This window comes from Cheilinus undulatus, linkage group 8, assembly GCF_018320785.1.
Source record: "Cheilinus undulatus linkage group 8, ASM1832078v1, whole genome shotgun sequence".
Classification (NCBI taxonomy): domain Eukaryota; kingdom Metazoa; phylum Chordata; class Actinopteri; order Labriformes; family Labridae; genus Cheilinus; species Cheilinus undulatus.
In genome coordinates, this window is record NC_054872.1 from 45,177,414 (window position 1) to 45,203,542 (window position 26,129).

A 26,129-nucleotide genomic window follows, 5' to 3' on the forward strand; every position below is an offset into this window, starting at 1 on the left:
AAAGTTTGTTGACTGCACTGTAAACATAAACACCAGCTTTTCTTCTATTTTTTTTCTGACACCCTTCCTCCTCTGAGACTCTTGCAGAGGGGCTATTTCTGCTCACTTGCCGTTACCATGGTAAAAATCTGGTGTTTCCAAATCAAACAGGACTTCAAAACCAGCAGACAGTCTGCAGAATATCTCAATAACAAGATAGAATGTGAGATGAATGAATCCTGGCTGACCTCAGATGACAGAAAATGTGGTTTAGAAAACATTGACGTCTTCTGTCTTTGTTCCTGCCTGTTGTCCTTTAAAAGAAGCCTGAGATTACGGGACAGTTGACAGAGTTTATTTAGGGAATCAGAATGACCTAGATGAATAAGCAGAGCTGACAGATCACTCATTGTGCCCGTTAAGCTGCACCTGTGCCTGCAAAGTTCTGTCATAAAGAGATGCAGCAGACTACTTTAATATTGTGACCTGGTGGCTCACGATGCAAAATGAAGGGTAACTGCTGCCAAATATCTTGGCACGGGCATCAGCTTAGAGTAATGTATCAGCATTACAAGAGCATTAGATTGATTTTTAGCGTCCATCTAACAAAATAACTGCATGAGCGGGGATTTGATAGGGTTGTTCATCAATACTAAAGACTCCATTATTATTTTGCAAGGTGCTGAGATTTCTGTCCCCTGAAATCCACTTTTGGCTCAAACTCTTGTGAGTATTGATCTCAGAAGAGGCGGGGACCTGTCAAAGCTGCGTTTCTCATAGCTGACAGTGGTCGATGTGATCGTTAATAATTAATGTCACTGGGTTATTGTATAATGTCGTGATTTATAGGCGTACCTCTACCCGACACTCGGACCAGGGGCTGTACTGCCAGCGGTAGCAGGGGCGAACCGGGCAGGGCTTCCACTGCTCCATTTGGGAGGGGCAGGGCCGGCCATCGCCCTGAGAGGCCTGAACCACTGATCGCTGACGCCACATCTTACCTTAGGGAGAAACACAAACAAAGACAGTGAGATCACCTGTGCTTGAAAAGGACATTATCCCATCAACGTATGTTTTCTAAAAGTCATCATGTGACTCATTACTTAAGAGGTTTCTGAGCTGACCCCATTTAAATACCAAGTCCTATAACTTACGAAGCTCAGCCTAAGTTCGAAGAGGAAATCAGCTTAATCTTATTAATTTATCAAGCACTCATTTATTCATGTTGCTCCCTCTCTCCATTTCTTATTTCTTTCTTTCTGGTGATGACAAGGACCTTCCACAAATGCCCCTCTCAGCCATGTAGAAGGGGACACGGGAGAGAATGTTTATTCCTATCCCATCTCACACCCACAGAAATAATCCTCTCCCAATCCCCAAACCAGAATAAAAGAACATCCGGTCCCACTCCCAGTAAAATAACTCCTGCTCCAGTCCTACTCCAGGACACGGGATTATAGTATTTCTCCTCTGGAATCCCTAAGGAAGAGCTGGAAAATGTTGCTGGGTAGAGAGATGTCTGGGCTGACTTGCTAAGCCTGCTGCCATCCCAACCCAGCCCTGCATGGATGGATGCATGGATGGATGGATGGATGGAGGATGGATGAATGGATGGATGCATGCAAGGATGGGTGCATGCATGCATGGATGGATGGATGGATGGATGGATGGATGCATGGAAGGATGGATGGAGGGATGCATGCAAGGATGAGTGCATGGATGGATGGATGGATGCATGCATGCAAGGATGGGTGCATGGATGGATGGATAGATGGATAGGTGCATGCATGGATTGGATGGATGAATGGATGGATGGATGGATGCATGTATGAATTGACGGACGGAGTGCAGTGTTGAAAATTCCTGATTCGGACCCCTTGATTTGTGAAAATGGGATGCCAGAAATTTCATAAAAGTTGTAAGTTGAGAGGATCAATTTTCAGTGTAAAAAGGGGTAAAAACAGATGATTTATCACTATGAGAGAAGGGGTTAAATGAAACACTGATGGTAGGTGTTGATTGTAAACATGATCAGTCAAAGAAAATTTCTCTGTGGTTGTTGAATTGACCTCTTACATTAAGTTTTTCTGCTCTTGAAGCTGTGTCAGCAGTAAACTAAAAGCACCAGAATGCATTGCAAGGAAGCAGTAGCTGCCTTAAACTTGGGCTGCTGCCTTTGTCAGCCCTCTATTCTGGCTGGTAAAAAGAACAGCTGAATACTGAAGTCAGCAAAAACAGTGTAAAATGTATCATTGTGGAGAAATCCTCAGCATTCATATTTTTGAAATCATTTTTCTGTTGGAAACACAGAGTAGTGGCACTTTTTATGAAGTTGTTTAAATGTCACTGACATAGTGTTAGTCAGTCTGTTGCTTATTGTATTTCTGATGTGTCACCAAATAAATCACATCACAGATCCACAGAGTTTCTATCTGTTTATTTCAGATGGCAGATTCCACAATTTCCATGACAGGATCCAAACATTACATAAGAAACTAAGAAAAGAGAGTCATCTTGATGTTCCTACCAACTCTACAACAGACAAAGACAAACTCCACCAAGGAGAAGAAGAAACCAACATGGCAACCACTCAGGTCATGACCTGAGTGAAGATTGTGTTTTGTTTTAACCCAACAAAAAAGTCCATCCTGCCGCCATGGATGATTTAAAATCACTTTTTAAGATGCTGGCAATGTTACTCTCAGTATCAACACATGCATGTGCAGCTCAGAGGATTAATGAGCTCGCACTGCGCAGATACAGTGGTTTTTGAGGTGACAAGGGACTTTAATTGCCTTTGCATCTCATCTCACTGACTCCAACTTGTGTTCAACCTTGAGGTGAGTCATAACAGACCGTTTGTTGACTTGATTCTGATGATTTCCACCTTTTATTAAGGAAAAATATGAAATATGAAAAATATGTCCAGAGCGCTGTGCCCTGATCAGCAGGCAGAGATCACAGAAGAACAATGAGTTCACAAAGGAATAGTATGTCAACAGCGGACTATTCTACCTTTTTGGGGTTGATCTATCATTCTCTCCGGTATAAGTCCATGATATTATTGCTTCTGCCATTGGATGAGTACAATAGGAAGTTGAAAAGTTAGTGTTTGCTTACAGGATTTGGGGTTTTATGTATAATTCTCTGGCTAAATGTCCTCAAAAGTGAACTTTTACTCTTCAATGGCACCGTTGTAGCTCTGTGACCCACTAACCTCTTGGTGACCCTTTGCTCTTGCTGCAGGATGAGACATAATGTTGTTATAGTGATGATTTGCGACTGGGAGTCAGTGCATTGTGTTGTATTTTGAAAGAACCGGATATTCTACGCTTGTAACTTCCTTTTTTGGAGCTTTCTGATCGACAGATATTGATGTGGTTTGGCAGCAGCCGGCACTGGAAATAGACCTGCAGTGTATCTCGAACAAAGTGGAGTGAAGTGATGCTCCAGGCATGCGCCGCTGCCAGTCTGGAGTGCCGGCTGTGGAAATGCTCTGATAGACTAGAGAGGGTGCGATTTGCTCCACAGTACAATACGCTGGCGGATCAAGGTCGCTGTATGTGAAAACTGGAGGTCATCCTAACCATGCGAGAGTCCACAGTGACGTGCCGTTGCCTGAACATGATTTGTTTGCATTGACTTTGGGCTCAAGTGCACTCGGATCCAGGACTGGCCCCTTAGTGTCAAAGCCACCTAAGGTGTCCTACATGCACTGGAACAGAATGAAATGAAATTTAATCCTGTGGCAACAAGCTACACCAAATGATGGCGGAAACAGCAACAGGCTACTTGTTTTTAAAACAATTAAAACAAAGACTGCATAAACATCTGTCATGCAGGTTAAACATGAGATTCATGTGGGACTGAACATAGAAAATATCATAGACCAAACAGCTGGGGCTTCACTGTGTAGAAAAATCAGATTTAACAGGGAAAAACAAAGCTGGGTTTTCTTCTTTATTTGTGTTTCAAAGATTTGTTTCCCCACGATTGCACCACCATACAACTTTCACATGGCATGGTTGAAGAGAAAAAATATTTGGGCAATAAATTGGAACAAGTTCAGCAACAAAGGGCTCATCTCTGACTCACTCTCTCTCACACAATATTTTAACAAGGATCCTGTAATTCACCAGAACAAATGTTCAGTGATTTCTTTTCTACAATAACACAGAAATACGGAGTGTAAAGTGGCTGTTTTTTTCTGCACAATAACTCCACAGTGAAACAAACAGATTTGGCTCATGCAGTGACCATTGTGGTTTACCACACAGCAATCATCTATTTCCTTAGTAAACAGCTCATTTGGAGAGCATGTGTGTAAATTAATGTTGCTGCACACAAGAGTACTTCACTTAACTGAGCTGGATTTTACAAACAGCCTGAACCGCTGTGCTTTTTCCCTGCCATGCTGATTGGTTCCTAGTCCACTTGAGCGAAATGTTTTTCTTCTGCATCAATCAGAAAACACTCTTTAGATAAATCTGCTAAATTATAGCAGCTAGGAGACGCTTTGAGCGCAGAGCTGTTGCTATGAATTAGAAACCTCTGCAGTGAAACCCCCACGCGAGCACACGCACGTTTTAAAATGCATCCTTCATGTCTACCTGTTTGAAATCACCCACTCTCCAACCTCACAACCCTTCATTTGCTGCACATCGCTCCTTTATTTTCACATTGCAGAGCCAGCAATCTGCTCACCTCAGAGTAAACCTCTGCCAACCTGCGACACCTTTCAACACACAAAACACAAATCAGCCTTCCTACGCGCTCACATATGGTAAGACCTCATTCTATATTCCACCAAGAGAACAACCCACCCGTACGCACACGCAGAGACATCAAATAAGGTCCCCTCTTGCTCCCTTAGCCTTCCTTAAACTTTTATCTTATTCCTTGTGATTTAGAAACTATCGCTGTACTGCCTCTTCTTCAAAGCGCTCCCTGCAGCCCCAAGGAGCAGGAAGATGTAATGGGACAGAATCAATTTTTGTGAACCGCCGGAACAACAACCCGGCAACAGGAGGAACACATTTTCACCGCTCATTTGGGAAGACTGCAACGCCTCTAAAATAAACACTTCCTCTCTTTTTTCTCTGATATTTTCTGGCCAAAATGCCTCCAGTGGGAGCAGGAAGTGTCTGATAAAGGACTTTTTTCAGTTTTGCTGAGCGTGCATGTTTTTACTTAGCCACACAATGCTTCAGTGTGGAGTCATGTAGATGCACAGGAAGCTGTTGAGGAAATGGGATCCTTTCAGGCAAACCCGGGGCGAAGGATTCTTTAAGTCAAAATATTTTCTAAAGCTTTATGTATGCAGGTTCCTCCAGAACTATATGTTCTTTTTAAATTGTACCTTTCTACTTTAAATTCAAATACATTGACATTAAAGGCTCCAGGTTCAATCATGTTTTAGAGTGTTGGAGCATGAAGTTGGCTCTGTTGAATTAGAGCCTGTGTGCACAGCCACCAGTTTTTGCACTGGCAGCACCCACAACCTCAGTTTCAGAGAGTGGTTATCATTATGTCCACAAGTATTTGGACAGCAATACTATTTGTCATCATTTTGTCTCTATTCAGTGCTGCAATGGATTTGGTAAAAAATAAAAAATAAAATAAGATGTAACTGAGTAGACTTTCAGCATTTATTTAAGGGGTTTCAAAACATATGACATTTACCATTTAGGAATTGGAGCCATTTTATTCAGAGTACTTGCAAAGCAGATGGACTGGCCAGATTCCATGATCCATCTTGCAAAGTTCCAATCCAAAATGACTTTCCCAGGTCTGGGAACGGACGTGACCAATCAGCGTCATTTAAAAATGAGGCAGTACCTACGTGCGGGGTTTAGCTGTATTGAAAGACAGTAGAAATGGCTGCCACCAGTGTAGAGATGACTTCATATGTAGCTACAGTATAGACAAATCCGGAGAAACACCGGAAGCTGACGAGCCGCCATTACTGTGGTGGAAAAAGCCCCTTAACTAGCATACGTTTGCATGAAAGCAGTCCGAAGAATCAACATAAACCGAAGTATGTTTGTTTTATCACTATAAAAAACAATGCCAGGGCGATCTGGGAGAACATGTGCAGTTTTAGGCTGCCATAACAGCAGTGGAAAACTACATCTTTTGAAAAAAAAGTGAGTGTTTTGAGCATAAGCCCTTACTTCGGGGGGGTGTCCCCGGGTGTTCCCCTGTATGACACCTTAGGGACTACACAGATTCCCAGACAGGTGGAGGAAAGAGTCATTGATCTATGAAAGCAGCACATGGCTAATTGAATATTCATGAGATAAACAGGAAGTAGGAGCTGGTTAGCATGCTAAAGGCTATCCAGGCTCACAGCAGTGAAGAAGTAACTTCAGTTGATGGAGGGATAAATGACAAAAAGACAGCACTAAACTATCAACAAGCAGAGGACAACACTTAACTATTACTGACCCATTGTTCTTTCCATGGCGATGCTACTCAAATTAAAGTATGATGGCTGGATGTTAGAGTCTAAGGTGAACAGTGGTTGCAGGTGAATTCATCAGCTTATGAGGACCAAAATCGTCAATCGGTGAGCAACATAGTTCATTTGAAATGCAGAGTTTTTTTGTTGGTGTTTTGTGTGGAGGATATGTGGCTGTGAGCTGCTGATGCTAGCTAATAAGCTATGGCCTAACTGGGAGTTTACTGAAGCTACTGGTTGTTTAATGTGTGAAATGCAACAAAAGGTAAATAAGAAGCAGCTCGCCATACTTGATCTTTTCTATTCAACTTACAAACAGATAGATGGAATTATGACTTTTATCAGTCATTTTTAATTTCTGGTCATGTGTAATCTGTGTTAAAAGACAGGCTGTAATAACTAGGATCGTCAGCTCGGGCTAACGTTGGGTTCAGTTTTTATTATCTTGAACTCAGGTGGAATTTTGATGTGGCTACAGCCTTGCTCTTGTGAGACATGATACTGGATCAGTGTTTGTGTTTTTGTCCGTTTTGTTGCTGTTAATAATGGTTATGCCCGATAGTGGTATAGGAGTGAATTCTGGAGGTTGGTCAGTTACGAAAGTCTACTGTAGACTCTGGACCTTATTTCACATTTGTTTACTTTATTTTTTAAATAGACATTAGACATCAGTAAAATCCTTAATGTGTGAAATATAATTGAAGTCATAGCCCTCTGATTACAGTATTCTTGTGGTTCTGTAAGGTTTTTATTACAAACATCTCTGCCGCTGTTACAGCCAGCAGATGGTAGTGGACACCGCAGTTCCACCGCAGTAATGGCTGCTGCTCAAGATGGCAGCGCCCACAAATAAGCCGTAGGATTGGTCTATATTGACAGTTTTATCAGAACTGGACCACATTTCTTCATTAAAACAAGATTCCAGGAAATGCACTGAAAAAGCTTTTCATGGTGAGGAATATGTTTTCCTCTTTTTTATCAATCTGTTTTAGAATGAGTTTGCCCTGGTTATGGATGGGGTTTAGTTGTACTGGAAGATGTTACAGACAATGGCTGCTGGTGGAGCGATAAGCTTGAATGTAGCTATAGTGGCAGTTTTGCTTGAACTGAGCCACACTTCTCTATTTAAACAAGAAAAAAGAGCTGCACTGAAAGTTTTCCTTGGTGGAAAACTGTTTTTGCTCTTCTCCTTACCTACTTCACCATGAGTTTGGGATAGTTACGTGCAAGGTTTGGTTGTATAGGAAGCCAGTTGCAAATGACTGCAGCTTGTGAGGCTACTAGTTCAGATGTAGCTTTAGGCCTTTTCCACAGAAAGACAAAAAGATTATATTTCCATTTCATTTTGTAAAAGTTTTCCATAAACATGGGGTCTTTACAGGAAATGTCAGTGAAGCACGGAACCACTGAAGATGACTGAAAACACTGTAGTATATATGCCAAGCCTGTATGTGGTGCTGTATAGCTTCCACAGAAATGCAGCAAAAGAGAGAAGAAGATCACAGAAAACTGCCACAAACTTTCTCCTAGTTGCCCCTTAGGTTGTTCCGGTTAGAAAGTGACAGGACCAATCAGCATCGTGGCGCAGTGCTTTCGGGCGCGGAAGAGTCGTGAAGTAAGCAAGCAGCGACAAGCGGCCGGTGCGATTATGGCGAAGAGATTAGCATGGATGCTGCTAAAGCGCCAGTTTTATCAGAACTTGGCAACATTTCTTTGCTAAAAGAAGAACAAAGAACAGCAGTGAGTTGTTTTCTTAAAAACATTAAAAGTTGTGTACTGACATGTCTTCAGTCACCATGGTTTGCGTTATGGCTACGACGTAATGTGTTTTGTTGCTCTGATTGGCCCGTAAAGATGTGACAGACAGAACGTTCATCCAATCACCCCCCGAGTTTTTTTTCAAAGGCTCTGCCCTTTCCCAAACGCCGTCTTTGGGAGGTTTTCCAGACATTTCAGGTTATAGTTTTGTAGATTTATCTGAAATTGTGAAGTTTTCATGTCTTGAGTCCACTTTTTTACCATTTAAATTATCCTCTTTCTCACAGATTGACATCAAATCAACCAGACTTCTTTCCACAGATTAATATGATCAAAGTTGTTCCACCAGAGTCTGTGATAAGAGCCATGTCCCAAGCAACCATCTGCTTTTCTTGGTAACGGTGTGTTCTTAATGACAGTGATTTATCGAGGGACAGCAGCCTGTTGCTATGAGTTATGAGCTAATCAGAAAAAAGTGAGTACAGGCAGCTCAAATGACTTAACAAAAACTCGTATTTGCTCTTCTCAGGTGCAGAATAAAATGTGCTTTTGTGCAACATGAAATTCAGGATAATTATGTTTCAAAAGACACGCTCAGGAACTGAAATAACAGAAAAACCAGGTGCTCATTTTTTAAGCTACATCACCCAAAGAACGATTAGCTGGAGTATCAGCTGGGTTATAATGAGAACCATGATAATAAACCTCAGGTCTGCCTCCTCACATTATCCCACCACATTAACAGTGTTATTATCACCTACTTCATGCCACTGTTGTGTTTATTCTAAGCACACCAGAGGTAGATGTGGCCCTTGATATTGGACATAATCACTGACTCACTTGTGTGTTGCACTTGAGTGTTTAATGGAGTTGGGATCGTACCAACCAGCTAATTCATCATCCAGCAGGTGATTGTGGGATAAAAACCTTTTAACACCTCCTGGATGGTGCTAGAAAAACATACCACTGGTGAGACATGGTGGAGCTGTAAAATAAGACAGCCACGACAGTGCTATCATAAGAACTGCTTGACTATAAAAGGTAAATAGCATCAATTTCTTCTAAAAAAAAAAAAAAAAAAAGAAGGCCTAGACATGGTGAATTGTATGTTTGTGTAAGAGAGGGCAGCATCCCCAAGTCCAAGTCCATAGTTTTCTCCAGGTGGGGAGTGAGTCTCTGACTTAAATGTAGGAGTTCAAATATCATGGTAAAGAGGGAGCTGAGCTAAAAGGTAAATGTTCAACCCTCACCTGTGATCATGAACTTTGGAGTAATGACCAAAAGAATCATTTCAGATATCGCAAGGGAAGCTTGAAGTATAGCCTTCCTTACTTTGCACTGAAAGAATTCAGTTGAAGTGGTTTGAGCATCTGATCAGGAGGCGCCCTGTAGCCTCTCTGTAGAGGTCTTCCAGGTGCATCCAACAGGAAGAAGGCACCAGAGTGGACCAAGAAGTCGCCAGAGTAATATTTATCTCATGGAAGGCTTTAAGGTTCCCCCAGTAGGAGTTGGAAAATGTCACAAGGGAGAAGGATGTCTAGGTCAACTTGCTAAGCCTGCTGCATCCGCAACCCAGCTAGAGTTGAGTGAAAAAGGATGGATGGAAGGATGGATGGAAGGAAGGAAGGAAGGAAGGAAGGAAGGAAGGACTGATGGATGGTTGGATGGTTAGATGCATGGATGATTATATATATAATCTATGTACTGTATGTATGGATGCATAGATGGATGCATGGATGGATGGATTGATTAGAGAATGGATGGACGGATGGATGGATGGATGGATGGACGCATGCATGCATGCATGAATGGATGGATGCATGCATGCATGGATGGATGGATGGATGGATGGATGAGGGAGGGAGGGATGGATGGAAGGAAGGACAGGTGGATGGATGGATGAATGCATGGATGGTTAGATGAATGGATGTATGGAAGGAGGGACCGATGGAGGGATGGATGTATAGATGGATGATTAAATAGATGGATGGATGGATTCATGCAAATGGCCACAACAGTTGTTGTTGAATCAAACTACACAAATCTTTTTGTCTAAATCATTGTTTTCCAGCACCCTCTAAAAAGAACACCAAAGATTTCGGGTGGGGGTAGCCTTTGTCTGCTATGAGATTATGAAACTTACATGCTTATATTAACTCAAGTCAATGTAACACACTTACCAGATGGTTCATAAATCTGACTTTTGCTAGTAATTAGAACTGTATAACTGAAAATGATTAAAGGTGATGTGATATTTTCACAATGCATTTTTACGTTTTTTCATGTGAGTCATAATTCCTAACTATTTTACTATGCTTGTGTCTGTAATCACACACTCATTCCTTACCCTACCCCCTTTTCCATGTAAAGTGAGCTGTAAATGACAATTGGGGACTCACTGGCAAAATTAAAAAGAAAGTTTTTGGGCATTATCATGCAAAAGATCAGAGGATATAAAATCGACTTGCAATTATTTGTGTGACCACATGGATGTACATAATGATGTTTGGTCGGGGCTTTGTTATGCAATGATACCTAAATCTAGACATCTAGTTTTTCTACCCTACTTCTTCTACATTACTAGACAGTTAAATACACAGTAAATGGATTTTTATTTTTGTTGTTGTTGGAGCTGTATGATTTCATTCAAACCGAGTAAAGCAGAGTCCATTTCCATGTTAAGGGTTTGTTTCAATGGCGTGCTGCCCCTGCTTATCAGACTGGGCTATTTTTGATGCCTTGGGCAGCATTCTGAACACATTTTTGAAGTAATTTGGCTCATAGTGGGCAATGTTTGGCTGCACAGCATGAATTTGTAAAGCCTGAACCAACCGCAGACCAGTGAGGTTTAAGAGATTAACCCCATTTAGCTGAATCACTGGGCCCTTGTGTCGGCCACTAATTCAGTGACTGGATGTGTTTGGACATTTGCCACCATGACGGCCGAGCTCAGTCAGACTGAGTCAGTGTCATTTTTTGTAATAAGTTGTCAAAAGCATGTTGATTACATTTATATACTGGATTTAATTAAAGTAGCTTTTATTATTTATCCCTGAGCCTGTCCTTCCTCTCTATGCCTACTCTCGCTGTTGCCTTTGCTGTGAACTAAACCTATTCTTCCATGTAAATGGTGCAATAACAAGATAAAATCAAAACATCCATCACTGTAAAACAAGGCTAAAATGGAATATTTGCCACATTTATGTGAATGTTCAGTAAGTAATAATAGTGAATGCAGTCATTTAACACAAAAGTCTTCAGTGCTTGCCCGACTAACCAGGTTAACTAAGGTCTTCTTTTCTTGGAGCTGTGCCGGTGCTAAACTAAATGTACCAGAATGCATTGCAAGCAGCAGCAGCCTTGACCTCGCATTCTTTGGCTGTCTACTCTGGCTGCGAAAAATACAGCTGAGCATCCAAGTCAGCAAAAAACTCTGTAAACTTATCTTCAGCCATAAAATCCTCACCACATTAATCTTTAATATCAATTTTGCTGGTGGAAATGAAAGTAATTTTCAATGTAAGCCAAGGTTAAGCTCAGAAATCTGAGCTTCTTGGAGGCCAAAGCATTAAGTCTAATGATGACAGCAGTGGTATAAAGAACAACAAGTTTAACAGCTATTCTCCAGAGGAGCACAGTAAAACTGCAACTACTGAAGTCATTTTCACATTGTGTGGAAAAACTATTAACAGAAACATAACGTATTTTAAATACCAGAAAACAATGGCTTTTTACCCAGTGACAAATCCATAGATTTTTTTGAAAAGAAGTAAAATGACAGTGCTCTGAAATAATATCACATTTATGAGACCAGTGCTGGTCCTGCCCCTTTATGGGTAAAAACATTACATCTGAATGAGTAGTGGTCAATGGACAATGGAATCAAACCCCAAGCTGCTTTAAACAATTTTGTCTCACCTGGACTTTTTGTCTTAAAAAGCTTGTAAACATCAATCCCTTGGTGCACAGTCAAGCTCTAAACATCCTTTTATTCAAAACCACCTGTGCTTTAAGAATATGTGTGCTGCAGTAATGTCACTTGAATTTAAAACAAAATTGTGGCACTATACAGACAAAAGAAAAAACTAAATGGAAATTAAAATCCAAAGATTGTTATGTGTCACACACAGTAAACGACAATGACTAAGACTTTTTGCACAAACTTGTTCATCCATCTCTTGGGGACGAGAAAGTGAAAAAAAAAAACATTCTGTGACAAAAAATCTTCAAATATTCCCATTTTTACAAAAAGAGTCCTTGCTCTGTTTTGCATCGGGCCATTACTCAAAGTGGTTCCTGTCTGCAGTGTCACAGAGGACCACATCCAGGCTCTCTTTCTCTCCATTATGAGCTGTTAAAGCTGTCTTCTGTGTAATCTGTAACCTTGCAAAGCAGATGGATTCGCCAGTTTCTGTGTTTCTCACTGGCCAATTCATCTTGCAAAGCTCCCATCTGAACAGTTTGGACCCGGTCAGAAAGTGACAGGACCAATCAGCGTCAAGGGGCAGTACTTTCGAGCGTGTGACGTAAGCAAGCAGCAACAAGAGGCCGGTGCAATTATGGCGAAGAGATTAGCATGGATGCTGCTAAAGCGCCAGTTTTATCAGAACTTGGCAACATTTCTTTGCTAAAAGAAGAACAAAGAACAGCAGTGAGTTGTTTTCTTAAAAACATTAAAAGTCGTGTACTGACATGTCTATAGTCACCATGGTTCATGTTATGCAGCTCTCTATGGAGTTTACTCCTTGGTAGCGGTGCACCTCAGTTTGGGGCTACAAAGCCACGTGCCGTGACAGACACAACTTTCATCCAACCATCGTTCAAGTTTTTTTTCAAAGGTTCTGCCCTTTCCCTAACACTATCTATGGGATGCTTACAAGATGGATGAGTGAAACAAATCCATCTGGCAAGTCAGGTAACATAATGATGCAATGACGGAACAGCCAGGAATTGTTTTTTACAGCCAGTCACACAGAGTAGTGTGGGAATGCAATATGGCGGTTAGCATTAGCTGCTAGCAGTAGAAACAATCACAAATTGATTTAAAACAGATAAAAAAGATGTTCCATGTCAAATTTAATGGTGTGAATCTGATCTTTAGATACCCTGGAGAGTCATCCAAATTACAGGCTTGCTAGAAAAGCCTCAGTAAGATCTATGAAGGCATGGATAGCATCACTGGAACAGCACAATGGCTGGTTTCAATGGTTCAAAAAGTAAGAGGCTTTTGTGGTTCAAAAGTTATTTAACTGTTAAAAAATCTGTGTATTTCCTTTTTGTATACGACCACCTCTGTCTCAGAGGGTTAAAAATGAGATTCTCAATCAGATGGTACAAAACAAGCCCAGAGATGTCATACACCAACATTACATACATTATGTGTGTATTTTAACTTTGTTAAATGAGTTGGATCTTAACTTTCTAAATGATCTTAATATGTTAGTACAGTGGTTTCCAAAGTGGCCATGTGAGAGTCATGACCAACTGGGGGGGTCGCATAAAGCAAGGCAAGGCAAGGCGAAGCAACACCAGCTCATGAGTTCAGCACTGTAGAAGAGGAAAGAGGAGCAATTCATTGATGCCACCTCAGATTAAACGCTGCTGTTGCAGTTCAAGTCAAAGACATTGTCTGCATTTCAGATTGGAGTGGAAAAAGGAGTACCTACTGCTGCCACACTCTTCCCTTTTGCAACATCCTACATGTGTGAGATTTGTATTCCTGAAACCTCACTCGAGACAAAATACATAACAAGACTGGAAAATGAAAATGATCTGAGTTGCAGTCTCGCAGTCGCACCACAGACTTAAGAAGATCAGTAGCATAAAACAAGCCCACAGTAGTTATTGGGTCTGATTTTTAAAAATATTTTTAAGGCAACAGCTGTTATTTCTATAAAATTTTTAGGTTTTATGTTGTAGTAAATTCTAAAAAAAAAGGAATTCTACTTAAAAAATGTTTTTCAGAAGTGGTTTTTTTGTGAACACTTACATCAGGGAATGCTGAGGCTTAGCACACCTCAGCAGGAGAGAAATGAAACTTAAAACTACAGGTGTAGTAACAAAGAAGTAAAGACACAGAGACTTATCGAATCCTTTATCTATGATCTTATGCTAGGCAATGGGTTGCTTATGCCTTCACAGGCTTGTTTTACAGTAGGGAAAGGGTTTTAACACCTTAATATGTATTTAAATTTGTTATTTCTTTTGATTTTGTAGTTCATCAAAATAATACAGTTTCATAAACGACAAAAATACAGTGATATTAACTTTAAGCCATATAGCCCAGACCTGCTGAAGCCCTTAAATCCACTATTCTCCTGGGTCTTTATTCAATGGATAACATTCGAGCATGCTAGTAGCTGTACAGCAAAGCAGGAGCAGAATAGTATATTTGTTTATAGTCTTCTTTCTGAGTTGTCTAGCCCAGCACCTCCAACATCACCACTTCTGTCATGATGATTGGTCGTTACCACAATGTAGTCTGCCATGTCTGTTACAGATTTTGAATGTCTGATGAAAACTACATTACATTTTAGTCTAGTTTTAGTCATCTTGGCAAAAAACTAAGCTTAGTTTTGTCAGTTTTAGTGATCATAGATCTTTTTGTTAGTTTTAGTCTAGTCTTTGTCAAAAATAAGGCTGTCGATGAATATTTATAGTCATAGTTTTAGATGACAAAATTAACACTGGTGCAGTTTACAGGTCCAACAAATTACATGGGCACAAAACTATAATCCTACAGCCATACCTGCCTTGTATTAAGAGAAGGTGTCTAGTTAGTAGAGTCGACACATTTCTTGCTGTCAGTAAGTCCTGTCCGACTTTTGGGACACAGTGCCAATATCTCTGGACAAAAATGTCAACTAAATGCCAACAACAGTTTGGACAGTTAATATTGATCACACTCCTGAGCAGAAAATAGATCACGGATCTTACCTTCTAATCCACATGTCTGAGAACACTCAGACCAGTCCGACCACCCTGACAGCTGACAGTTGACGGGGCACTCGACCACACATGAGATGTTCATCTGCCACTTCTTCTCCAAATTCAGCTGCAGCACACGGGAGAAATGAAGAGGAGTAAGTCATGACTCATCATCAAATCACTCAAAATGAAGACGAACAGTCACAGCACAGCCAACTCAATCTGTTCCAGCCTGACAGCTGCTTGACCCCTTTGCACTACAATTCCCAGAAGCCTTTGTTCTATTAGGGGGACAGGCTTTGCCGAGCAGCATCAGGACAGGCCGGCAGAGTTTGAATATTGTGGTTGAAGCCTCTTTGACACCATGTGTTTTTGTGAACAAGCCAGATGATGAAGTGGGCCAGGGGTTAAATAGCTGTGGGGACGTTGTGCCTCAGCCCGCCGGCTACAATTACAGAGAGCCGAGACACATTATGGATGAATTAAACCCTCAGCCTGAAGCCATGACAGCAATCACTGCGTGGGAACACATCTGAATATTTTATGTTCCTATGGGCCTAATAGTAGTGCAAGGGTGGAATAATATATAGTAATGACTGATGTGATCAAGTCATTAAGAGAAATTAGGATGTCAAGGAAATAAGATGGAGAAAAGAAAGAAAAAAGAGCAGGCATGAGGATGTTTTTACATGGCTCACCTCCTCACAGAATTTGATGTCCACTGATTTGCCGTCGCTGCGGACACAGTCAAGCATCCGGGTTTTGATGCCGCTACCGCACACAGCGTTAGGACTCAGCTGACATGTGCTCCACTCTGGAAAACAAGCACAAGATATGGACACTTACAAATTGAGATCATGCTCAGGATGCTTACCAATAAATACTGTTAAGGCCCATAGATACACACTTGAAATAGCATCCCTGCAATCTTTTGCAATTTAGTATCTAGATCAGTGATACTCAACGTGTGGCTCTTTTGTGATGATTTGCGACTCTTATGTCTTTATTTGAAATATCAATCCCCCAAAAAACCTTAAATAAAGGGAAACTTTGACCCCATTGCAAGTCACACTCATCAGTTTGATTCCCACACTTATACAGCTGGCTTTCATTGTCAACTTTTAAAGTTGTCTATATATTTCTATTGCCCTTATTTGCAATTTTTTTTGCCACTTTTAATCCTTTTTTACTGCTTTAAGCCCAATTTTGTCACTTCTTTTTGCCCCTTTTTGCCCAGTTGTTGACTCTTTTATCCTGCTTTCACTATTTGCAATTTTTTCCCCATTTTAGCCACTTTTCACCAATTACAGCTGCCTTTCGCCATTAAATGCCACTTTTTTCCAAAATTTTTGCAACTCTTTTCTGTTTTTTGCCCATTCTCCCACCATTTGCTGCCTTTTGCCCACATTAGTCACTTTCCACTCATTTTTTGTCATGTTTACCACTTTTTGATCTTTATTTTGCCACCCGCAACATGTTTTTGTCACTTCTTACTCAAATTTTGCCACTTTCTGCTCTTTTTTGCCACTTTTTCTCCCTCATCTTTGTCACTTTTCACCCAGTATGTGGCATTTTGCCCCCTTTAACTAATTTTTATTGCCACTTCAAGTAATTTTTGCCACCTTTCACCACTTAGATTGTGGCTCTTGCGAAGATATTTTTCAACAACTTGGCTCTTTTGTTGAGCAGGGTTGAGTAACGCTGATCTAGAGCAACAACATCATTCAACGACAACAGTCTAGTACTGTATGGCTGAAGTATCTAACCCAAGAGTGGACAAAAACATCAACACCCGGTCCCAGCATAGTACCGGTACCAACACATCTGACACGTACCGTATCGGTTTACAAGATAGATTTTGATGTTTCATTTCAGTACCTCACCAAACCAACACAATCCCTGTTACTCCTGTTTCCTTTACTTATACTGTATGTTTTAATGGCATCTTATTTCTAAATCATTAATAATACCAAGACAGCCCTTATTCAGCTGCGCACTAAATTCATTTTTTTCTTAAAAGTACCAATTCAGGCACCATTTAGACACCGGAACCTTTAAAAAAGCTTTGATTAAGCACCAGTAAAATATATATATAAAACGAAAAAAAAAAAATAGATAGATAGATAGATAGATAGACAGATAGATAGATAGATAGATAGATAGATAGATAGATAGATAGATAGATAGATAAAACCCATGCAAAAATGTAGGAGTGATGAGGTAACATCTTAAACCCCCTATCAGAACCTTCAGATGAATGCTGTGGTGGAGGCGAGTTGAAAGCAAGAGCACAGTAGTAATTCAGGGTAGAGCTGGCAATTGCAGAGCAGAGACGAGACTGGAAATTTGGCAGCTTAAATAGACTGCCCCAATGTGACATGGAGCAAGACCCATAGAGCTTCATTCTTCTAGAGACAAGGAGTCAGTGGAGAAAATCAAGGATAGGAGCGTCATGTCATCTGTTAAAACCAGTTCAAGGCCTAGCTTCTGTGTTCGGGACAAGTTGGAGACAAAAGAGTGATTTTTTTAGTGATGTGCTAAAAGAGGGAGTTACAACAGTTCAGTCAGGAGAAGATCAATGCATGCATAAGTTTTTCTATGTCAGCAGTGGACTGAATGGGTTTGACTGGACGACTGTGTTTATTCAGAATCAAAAATGCCTCCTCATTTCTTGCTGTGACAGTGATATTTAAAAACTGAACTTTGAATCAGGATGTTGTGTGAGTTTGGATACTTAAATGAAATTATTTCCAATTTCAAGTAATTAAACTGCAAACAAACAAACAAACAAACAAACAAACAAATAAAAACAACTCTGGGCCATCCAACATTTAATGGCCCCAAGTTTTTCACAGTTAGACGAGCAAAGATTTTTGGGCTCTCTATTTTTCTCTTGTTTTTTTAAAAACTTCACAGACTTGGGTTTAGAGAGGTCTTATGATCTGAATATTTTTATGAACACTGAGGGAGTTGCCGATATTACAAAGTTTTTGCTTTAAATAACAATGTATTCAAACAGGTTACACTTTCAGCTGTTTCATTATTGCCTTTGAAACCTTAATCTCTTAAGTGTGTCAGTGTGAGTGCCTGTCTGTCAAAGTAATATTTTTTTACATGACCAGAATAACTTCAGTGTTTTACCCTTTATTCCCAAGTCAGTTCTTCAGGAAGTGAACCCTCAGCGAAGTCAAATTAAAGAAAGTTTTTATTTGCCTGACTTTTGCCAGGTTGTTTGAGACTATGTTTGCAAAAAGAAAGAGGTGATGCATGGGTTGGCTTGGTTGTGCCTCTGCAAGATTTATAGCCTGAGGCTGGAGGCATGGCATTGTGTTTCTGGGTTGTTTGTCCATCCACCTCTCTGTCTGCCCGTCTTTCAGTCCCCCTATCAGTTTGTCTGTCCAGGCCGTTGTTGTGAATGTGATCTCTCAAGAATGGTTTGAGCAATTTTCTTCATACTTTGCACAAATGGAGGTCCAAGATCAAATGGAGGTCCAAGATCCAAACCCACCCAGGCCCTTTTCCTTGGCCCACCCTTGTACTGTCTGTGTACGGCTTTATTTATATATTTCAATGCTAAGTTGTAGGAGAGAGTGCTGACTGAAGCAAAAACCAGCATTCTGAAGCAACAGGAAAAGCAGTAAACAAGTCTTCCCAACATCAACACTTGGTAGACAGATATGGCAAAATAATTAGCCAACAAACAATTGAGCAATATTAGCATTCATTTGGAGCTCAGTCTGTTTATCCTTGTTGAGTGAAAGTCCAATAAATACTAATTTCTTTCCTGCTCCCCACCAACGTCCGGAGGGAAATATGTGGCTTTTTAGCTGCTAAATACAAAATGCCAACTTTTTTGGTCTGCTGTTCTGTTATAAATGAGAAATGAATGGAGATATGAAGAGCTTTTCTACTGTTGTTTCTACCTGCTGAGTGTAATAGTGTCAATGACCAGAACAGAAAACAGTAAATCTAAAGAGCAGAGATTACTGGTAGTTTGCTAGAAGACGTTGAAGCACTCACAAGAGCAGAGGGTTAAGAGTCTGGTACAAGTCCTTTCATATACAGAGGAAAGATTCATTCGACATGCTGAAGATACAGTAAACCAAGGCTAACATTTTTTTTTAATTTCCACCATATTTTAAATCATATGGAATTTGCTGATGATCTTTGCAGAGACTGCAGACATCCTTGTGGGGGGTTTTAACTTGCTGAGTGAAGATGCTAAAATGGGTATGTGCGCTTCCTTGGCCAAAAAACACAAAGCAGCGTAATCCTTCAATCCACTTACTGCGAGGCTGAGACCAACAGACTCTGACTTGCACATGGGGCTATGGCTTTGCTGGACAAAGTGGTGTGGCGCTCATGGTGTTTAAGCATGATCATTTTTACCTTTTAAGACTAAGAGACAACTTAACATCACAGCTGGATTACTGCAACAGCCTTTTTACCTTTCTTAACCAAAAATCCCTGGACAGGCTACATGGTGCAGAACTCTAACCAGAGTTTTAACCTGAACTAAGAGCACATTACACCTTTTCAGCATTTTTAAATTGGTTGCCTAACCTTTTAAAGCAGATGGATACACCCGTTTCCGTGTTTCCTACTGGTGAATCCATCCTGCAAAGCTCCCGTCTGAACTGTTTGGGCCCGGTTTGAAAATGACAGGACCAATCAGCGTCGAGGGGCAGTACTTTCGGGCGCGATGGAGTTGTGATGCAAGCAAGAAACAAAAAGGGGTTGGTGCAAGTATGGCAGAAGAGATTAGCGTGGATGCTGCTAAAACGCCAGTTTTATCAGAACTTGACAACACTTCTTTGTTAGAAGAACAAAGAACAGCGGTAAATTGTTACTCAAAAACCACAAAAATGTACTGACATGTCTACAGTCGCCATGGTTTGCGTTATATAGTTCTCTATGGAGTTTACTTCTTCGGTAGGGGTGCACCTCGGTAGCGGCTACGTCACGTGTTTTGTTGCTCTGATTGGCCCCTAAAGATGTGACAGACTAACCTTGCAAAGCAGATGGATACACCCGTTTCCTTGTTTTTCACTGGCGAATCCATCTTGCAAAACGCCCATCTGAACTGTTTCTGCCCGGTTAGAAAGTGACAGGACCAATCAGCTACGAGGCAGTACTTTCAGGTGCAGCAGTCGTGATGTAAACAAGCAGCAACAAGAGCTGGTGCAGTTTTGGGGGAAGAGATTAGCGTGGATGCTGCTAAAGCGCCAGTTTTATCAGAACTTGATGACATTTCTTTGTTAAAAGAAGAACAAAGAACAGCAGTGAGCTGTTTTCTTTTCAAAAACGACAAAAGTCGGGTACTTACATGTCTATAGTTGCCATGTTTCACGTTATTCCTCAGTAGCTGCACACGTTCAGCTTGCTAGCGGCTACACCATGTGCTTTGTTGCTCTGATTGGCCCGTAGAGATGTGACAGACAGAACGTTCACCCTATCATACTCCAAGGATTTTTCAAAGCCTCTGCCTTTTCTTTAACGTTTCCTATTGAAGCTTTCCCTGATGGATGTGTGAAACAAATCCATCTGGCGTGTCGGATTAGTGACAGACAGAGCGTTCATCCAATCACTCTCCAAGTTTATTTTCAAAGGCTCTGCCCTTTCCCAAATGCCATCTATAAGTGGTTTACTAGATGGATGTGTTTCACACATCCATCTGGCGTGCCAGGTTATTGGCTGCCCGTATGTTTTAGGATAGATTCCAAGAATTTACTGATCGCTTTTAAAGCACTCATGATCTCCATCTCAGTTATTTTCCCAATCTTTTACTTCCTTTTTCTCCTGCACGTACTTAGGGCGTTTAAAACTAGATCCTTGGGCAAAAATCTTTAAACAGCCCCAGGGGCTTGGCTGAAAACTGATGGGGGCGGAGCATTTCCAGGAGCTCTGGACTGTCCTGCCTAAGAAAATCAGGTCAGCTGACTCCGATATTTTCACCAAGGAGCTTTCACAGACTTTATGTAGGTTTTGATACAATGTGTCTTTAATGAATCTGATTTTACTTACTTTATTAATATATTATCAGGTTTTATGCACGAATTTGGTGCATAAACAAAATTTCTCCCATTTAGTTTGCTGATTTGAATCTGATCTGCTGTGCATGTATTCTGTTCTGTAAAACACTTCTGTTTACAAAGTTCTTTAAAAATAGAGATTTATTATTATGGCAATATTATCTATTATCATCACTGTATTTTACTGTGTACATAGACTCTGTACAGGCATGTTTATTTGCCTGTTTATCTTGACTATGGTCCCTTTTATGTTTTGTTTTTATAGAGGAGTGGCAGAGAATCACTCCCATGATTGCCCTCTTTCCTAGGTGTTATTTTTTTTTATTGTTGTTTTGATTGAGATCCCCATGGCAGTGGAATTTACTAAACCTTTAAAATGATTATTTCCCCACATTTGTGCACCTGCAAGAGAAAGTGGAAAAGAAATGCCAGAATAAATCATCTCAGGATTTCTAAAATTCATGCTTGACAGAAAAAGTAGGTGCATGAATTCAACTGAGACATATTTGTAGAGGAAGAGCTGCTGACGGTTGACAACATTTTCATCTGCTAGCTGACATGCAGCTGAAAGATTCATTCATCACACTCCCTCCAACATTTTGAACCAGAATTACACCTTTAGATAAAAAAACTTTACAATAAGGTAAATGTTTACCAATGCAAAGCTCTGCATTTTTGCTCTTTTTGATAAAACCTCCCTGGGTGCATGGTGGATGAAAAAGGGAAAAAAGGAGCAAATATTCACAAGCCTTTCATCAGTGTTCTTCCTCTGTAGTTGGATGTGTTTTTTTCACTTGAAGCAGGATGACGTTGCGAGACAAAACATGAGGAGACGCTGTTCAAAAGCGTTCAAACGCGTCAGCTGTCTGAAAAATTCTTTACACTTCAGAATAAATAAATCCCAGACGGTGGGAAACAAGCGTGGCGTGTCTTTGCTTTTTGAGGGTGAACAGACAGAAATGTACTGTCGCACCATGTCGCCTCATGTTACTTTGAAAATTGTTTAGCTTTAGCTTTTATTTTCTGATAGAGAGGCGCCAAAGCACTATGGCTTTCCTACAAAATTTCAATTAAGAAACAGATTTTTGATATGGTGTATTAAAACAGTCAAACATGATCAAATTCACTGCCTGTTTTGTTGCTGACATAAACAAAAATTCTTATTCCTTGACTGCACTGCATCTGATAGATCTTCTAGGACAGATGTGCTCTGCATACAAATAAACCATTTTGGGCTCCAAGATGACTCAGCAGAATGGCAAGCATGCATTTTGCATGCCATAGTGTAAGTTTACATCAGTTCTCCAGCAGTGTTGCACAACACACTTCCTCTCCCTCAGCCAGAGTCCTTCAAATAAGCGGTTTGTGTGTTTTTTGTTGTTTGTTTGAAGTCAGCCTTGTAACAGCTCCTGGCTGTTGGAGATCACTGTCGATATCAGATGATTATTTTGTCAGCAAAGGGGTCAGTGAAGGTTTAAAACAGCTCACTTAAATCCAATAAATCTGGCTGCCATCAGTTTCCTTTAATGCCGGCATCATAAGTGAGATGTGTGGCCCAACTTGAGATAACAACCAGGATATAAAGGCAACATCAATACAGGTTTTCCAAAATAAATCTCACCAGAAGAATCAGGCTGTAACAGGCTGATCCTTGGCTCCCTAAAAATGATTCCTGTGAAGTGGAAAGACAACATTTTATTCCAGACTTAGGCTGCCAGTGCCTTTTAAAACCCCAGCATGCATGCTGCTGTTAAAAACTACCATAACAACAGGGAGGCTGAGGTATCACTCATGAAGTGTGCCATCCACTGACAGCGATGAGCGGCTGTTTTTAGCTGCACTGAGCTCGTTTGCAAGCTCAACTCAGGGAATTGTGTCTGTGTCTGCTGAAGAGCTTTGTAGGACTCTGGGGACTGAAAATAGGGAGATTGCAACAAGAAAGAGCAACAGTAAAAGAGAGAGAGGGAGAGGGAGGGTGAGAAAAAGTAAAACTGTGAAGGAGGAGAAGCTTGGATGGCTCCAGCATCAACAACAAATAAAAAAGACTGCTTTACTCATAATAATCTCTCCTCGTATATTATGTACACACAGGCTAGGATGCCTGTATGCCACGGTGAACCCAGCAGTAGGGATTATGTGTCACATCTCCTGGTGTAACAATGCAAAGCAAAGAGAGAGAAGGAAGCTGGGCTAGTGGGGAATGTGGGGCAGCTGAGATGCAGACAACAAAACCAATCCAAGTGAAATATAAGAACGCTGTCAATCTTTTGTTTTTCAATCGGAGTGGGAACATTAGCTACAGTCTGCAGAATGAAATGTGAAGGTGCAGCCTCTGTGACGTGATATGAAGCTGTGATATCCTGCAGAAAGACAAAGATCTGTAATAATAAATATGTTATTCAATGACAGTTTAAAAGGGCTTCTCAAAGTAAAAACCCAAAGAATCATCGCCTGCATTTAAACCTCACTGTTAGGTTGTTAGCCTCTCAGTTGTACTATGCTGCAGAGCTGCAACAATTCATTGAATATTTACAGCTGTATGTCCCTCTTATGTTGCTTTAATCCACAGCAGACGTCTGTTTCAATTGAAAAAGATGTAAAAATCAACTGTACACAAACTCCTTAGCAACAAGAAGCCAAGACACGGAGCATAACTGCAATAAAAATAAAACGTGAGTGAGATGTATATCAGCCAAAGAGTGAGATATTTCCCTCACGAGTTTGCAGAGACTTCAAACCAAGACTGTTGGACCAGTTCAGGTCAAAGATTCATGACACAACAAGACCGTTTCAGAACATTGTGGGGGACAGATACAGTTATGTGAACTGAGCCGTCACGACAGGAATCAGGCCAGCTGACGGTGTTGCCTACAAATCAGTTTGTCCAATTTCCAGCAGCTGGTTTTAGGATTTTGTAAGCAGATAAATACACAGGTATCTGTCCAAAGCCTACTATTTTGTTAGATTACATCCTGCATTGAATTTTTATTACCTTTTTTTCATAATTATTTATTATGACATGTGCTGCTGACCTCTTGGCCAGGCCACCCTTGTAAAAGAGATCTTGATCTCAATGGGTTTTATCTGCTTAAATAAAGGTTAAATTAAAAAAAGTTAAAAAAAGCTTTTTACATGGAAACTTTTGCCTATCTGCGCAATCAGCTTTATACATAAGCAGGATGTGCAGAACTATACTCATTAATAGGATGCATGATTTTGGATTTTTGCCGATATCCGATATGACAATATTTACAGATTCTTTTTAGCTGATACTTATATCGATACCCATATCTGAATATGTTTTTCAGACCTAAAACTTCAGTCCTTTTAACAGACTTTAAGGTTTAAAGGATGAACAAAGAAAATAAATCTAGTCCTTAAATCACACTTTCAATTCTAAAGAATGAGGATAAATAAGGAAAAAGACCTCAACTAACACAGGTCTGTTGGTCTGGCCAACAGAAGCGTCTGGCCAAATGAAGAAGAGCGATTCGTCACTCCAGAGAACACGTCTCCACTGCTCTAGAGTCCAGTGGTGGCGTGCTTTACACCACTGCATCCAACGCTTTGCACTGCACTTGGTAATGTATGTCTTGAATGCAGCTGCTCGGCCATAGAAACCCATTCCATTAAGCTCTCTACACATTGTTCTTGAGCTAATCTGAAGGCCACATGAAGTTTGCAGGTCTGTAGTGATTGACTCTACAGAAAGTTGGTGACCTCTGGGCACTATGGGTATCAGCATCCGCTGACCCTGCTCCGTCATTTTACATGGCCTACCACTTGGTGGCTGAGTTGCTGTAGTTCCCAATGGCTTCCACTTTGTTATAATACCACTGACAGTTGACATCGGAATATTTAGGAGCGAGGAAAATTCACAACTGGACTTGTTGCACAGGTGGCATCCTATCACAGTACCACGCTGGAATTCACTGAGCTCCTGAGAGCGACCCATTCTTTCACAAATGTTTGTAGAAACAGTCTGCATGCCTAGGTGCTTGATTTTATACACCTGTGGCCATGGAAGTGATTGGAACATCTGATTTCAATTATTTGGATGGGTGAGTGAATACTTTTGGCAATATAGTGTATGTAGTTAAAGACAAAAAGACAACATTTTTAATTTGTGTTAAATGTGCAAAGAAGACTCTATCTGCCATTTCTCCTGAAAAACAAATTCTGAACGTAGCTTTTGGGTCTGAAAAGTGAATAAACTGCTTAACAAATGGTTACGTAGATAAATCTGCACATCTGTAACCATTTAACTCACGAGTTTATGGTCTTCAACTCAGTTAGAGCACATTTTTCATCCATCAGGTACTTAATTTAGAAATGTCCAAAGGGTAGACAATAACTGCAAGCTTGATTGCAAGTCGTCATACTTGCTCAGGTGTTACTGAGCCACTCAAAGGTAAACTTCCATTGTGAGTTCAAGTCTCTTCCTTGTAAGATACAACTCCTTTTTCAGTGAAAGTCAGGTGATGTTTCTCAATCTTTTCTTCAAATTTACCCACTGGCATCTCAATAAAAAGGACTGCAACAGCCAAAATATCAAAATGAAGGCTCCACAGATGAGATGTTGACGTCATGGAGGCAAAGTTTGCCTTTTAAACACAGATAATATGAAGGCTTTAACAAAAAAATCTGTCACTTTAGCCACCCATTGAAAAGTGGAGCTAAAGTGAGGTACAAACAAGCACCGAACAGAAGATAATTGGCCTTTTATCAAAGGGGAGCTTTGCTAAGTCCAGCAGAGAAAACCTAAAAAGGGCTCCAGTGGAAGAGCTTAGATTTGTTAAAAAGTCTGGCATTTTTCCTACCCAGGAAACAAAAGTGATTAAGGTGTTGAGAGTAAAAAATAGATGAGGCAGTAAATCGATCCCCTCTTTTGCTTTAAAACAGTTCATCCTGAAATAGAGGAGGCTGTGTTAGCTGCTGAGTTCACTGAAAGAATCAAAGCTCTGAATTCAAAG

At 40.6% G+C, this 26,129-nt stretch overlaps 1 protein-coding gene across 2 annotated transcripts in view; it reads right to left on the bottom strand.

Annotated features, from left to right (window-relative positions):
- Positions 1-26,129, bottom strand: part of LOC121513348 (thrombospondin type-1 domain-containing protein 7A) — a 365,219-nt gene that overhangs the window by 62,851 nt on the left and 276,239 nt on the right. For both annotated transcript variants that reach the window (XM_041793044.1, XM_041793043.1), the window contains 3 exons: positions 15,823-15,938; positions 15,134-15,251; positions 835-980 (listed from right to left, as the gene is read on the bottom strand). In XM_041793044.1, the coding sequence (XP_041648978.1) occupies positions 835-980; positions 15,134-15,251; positions 15,823-15,938 (380 nt within the window). The remainder of the gene's footprint in view (positions 1-834; positions 981-15,133; positions 15,252-15,822; positions 15,939-26,129) is intronic.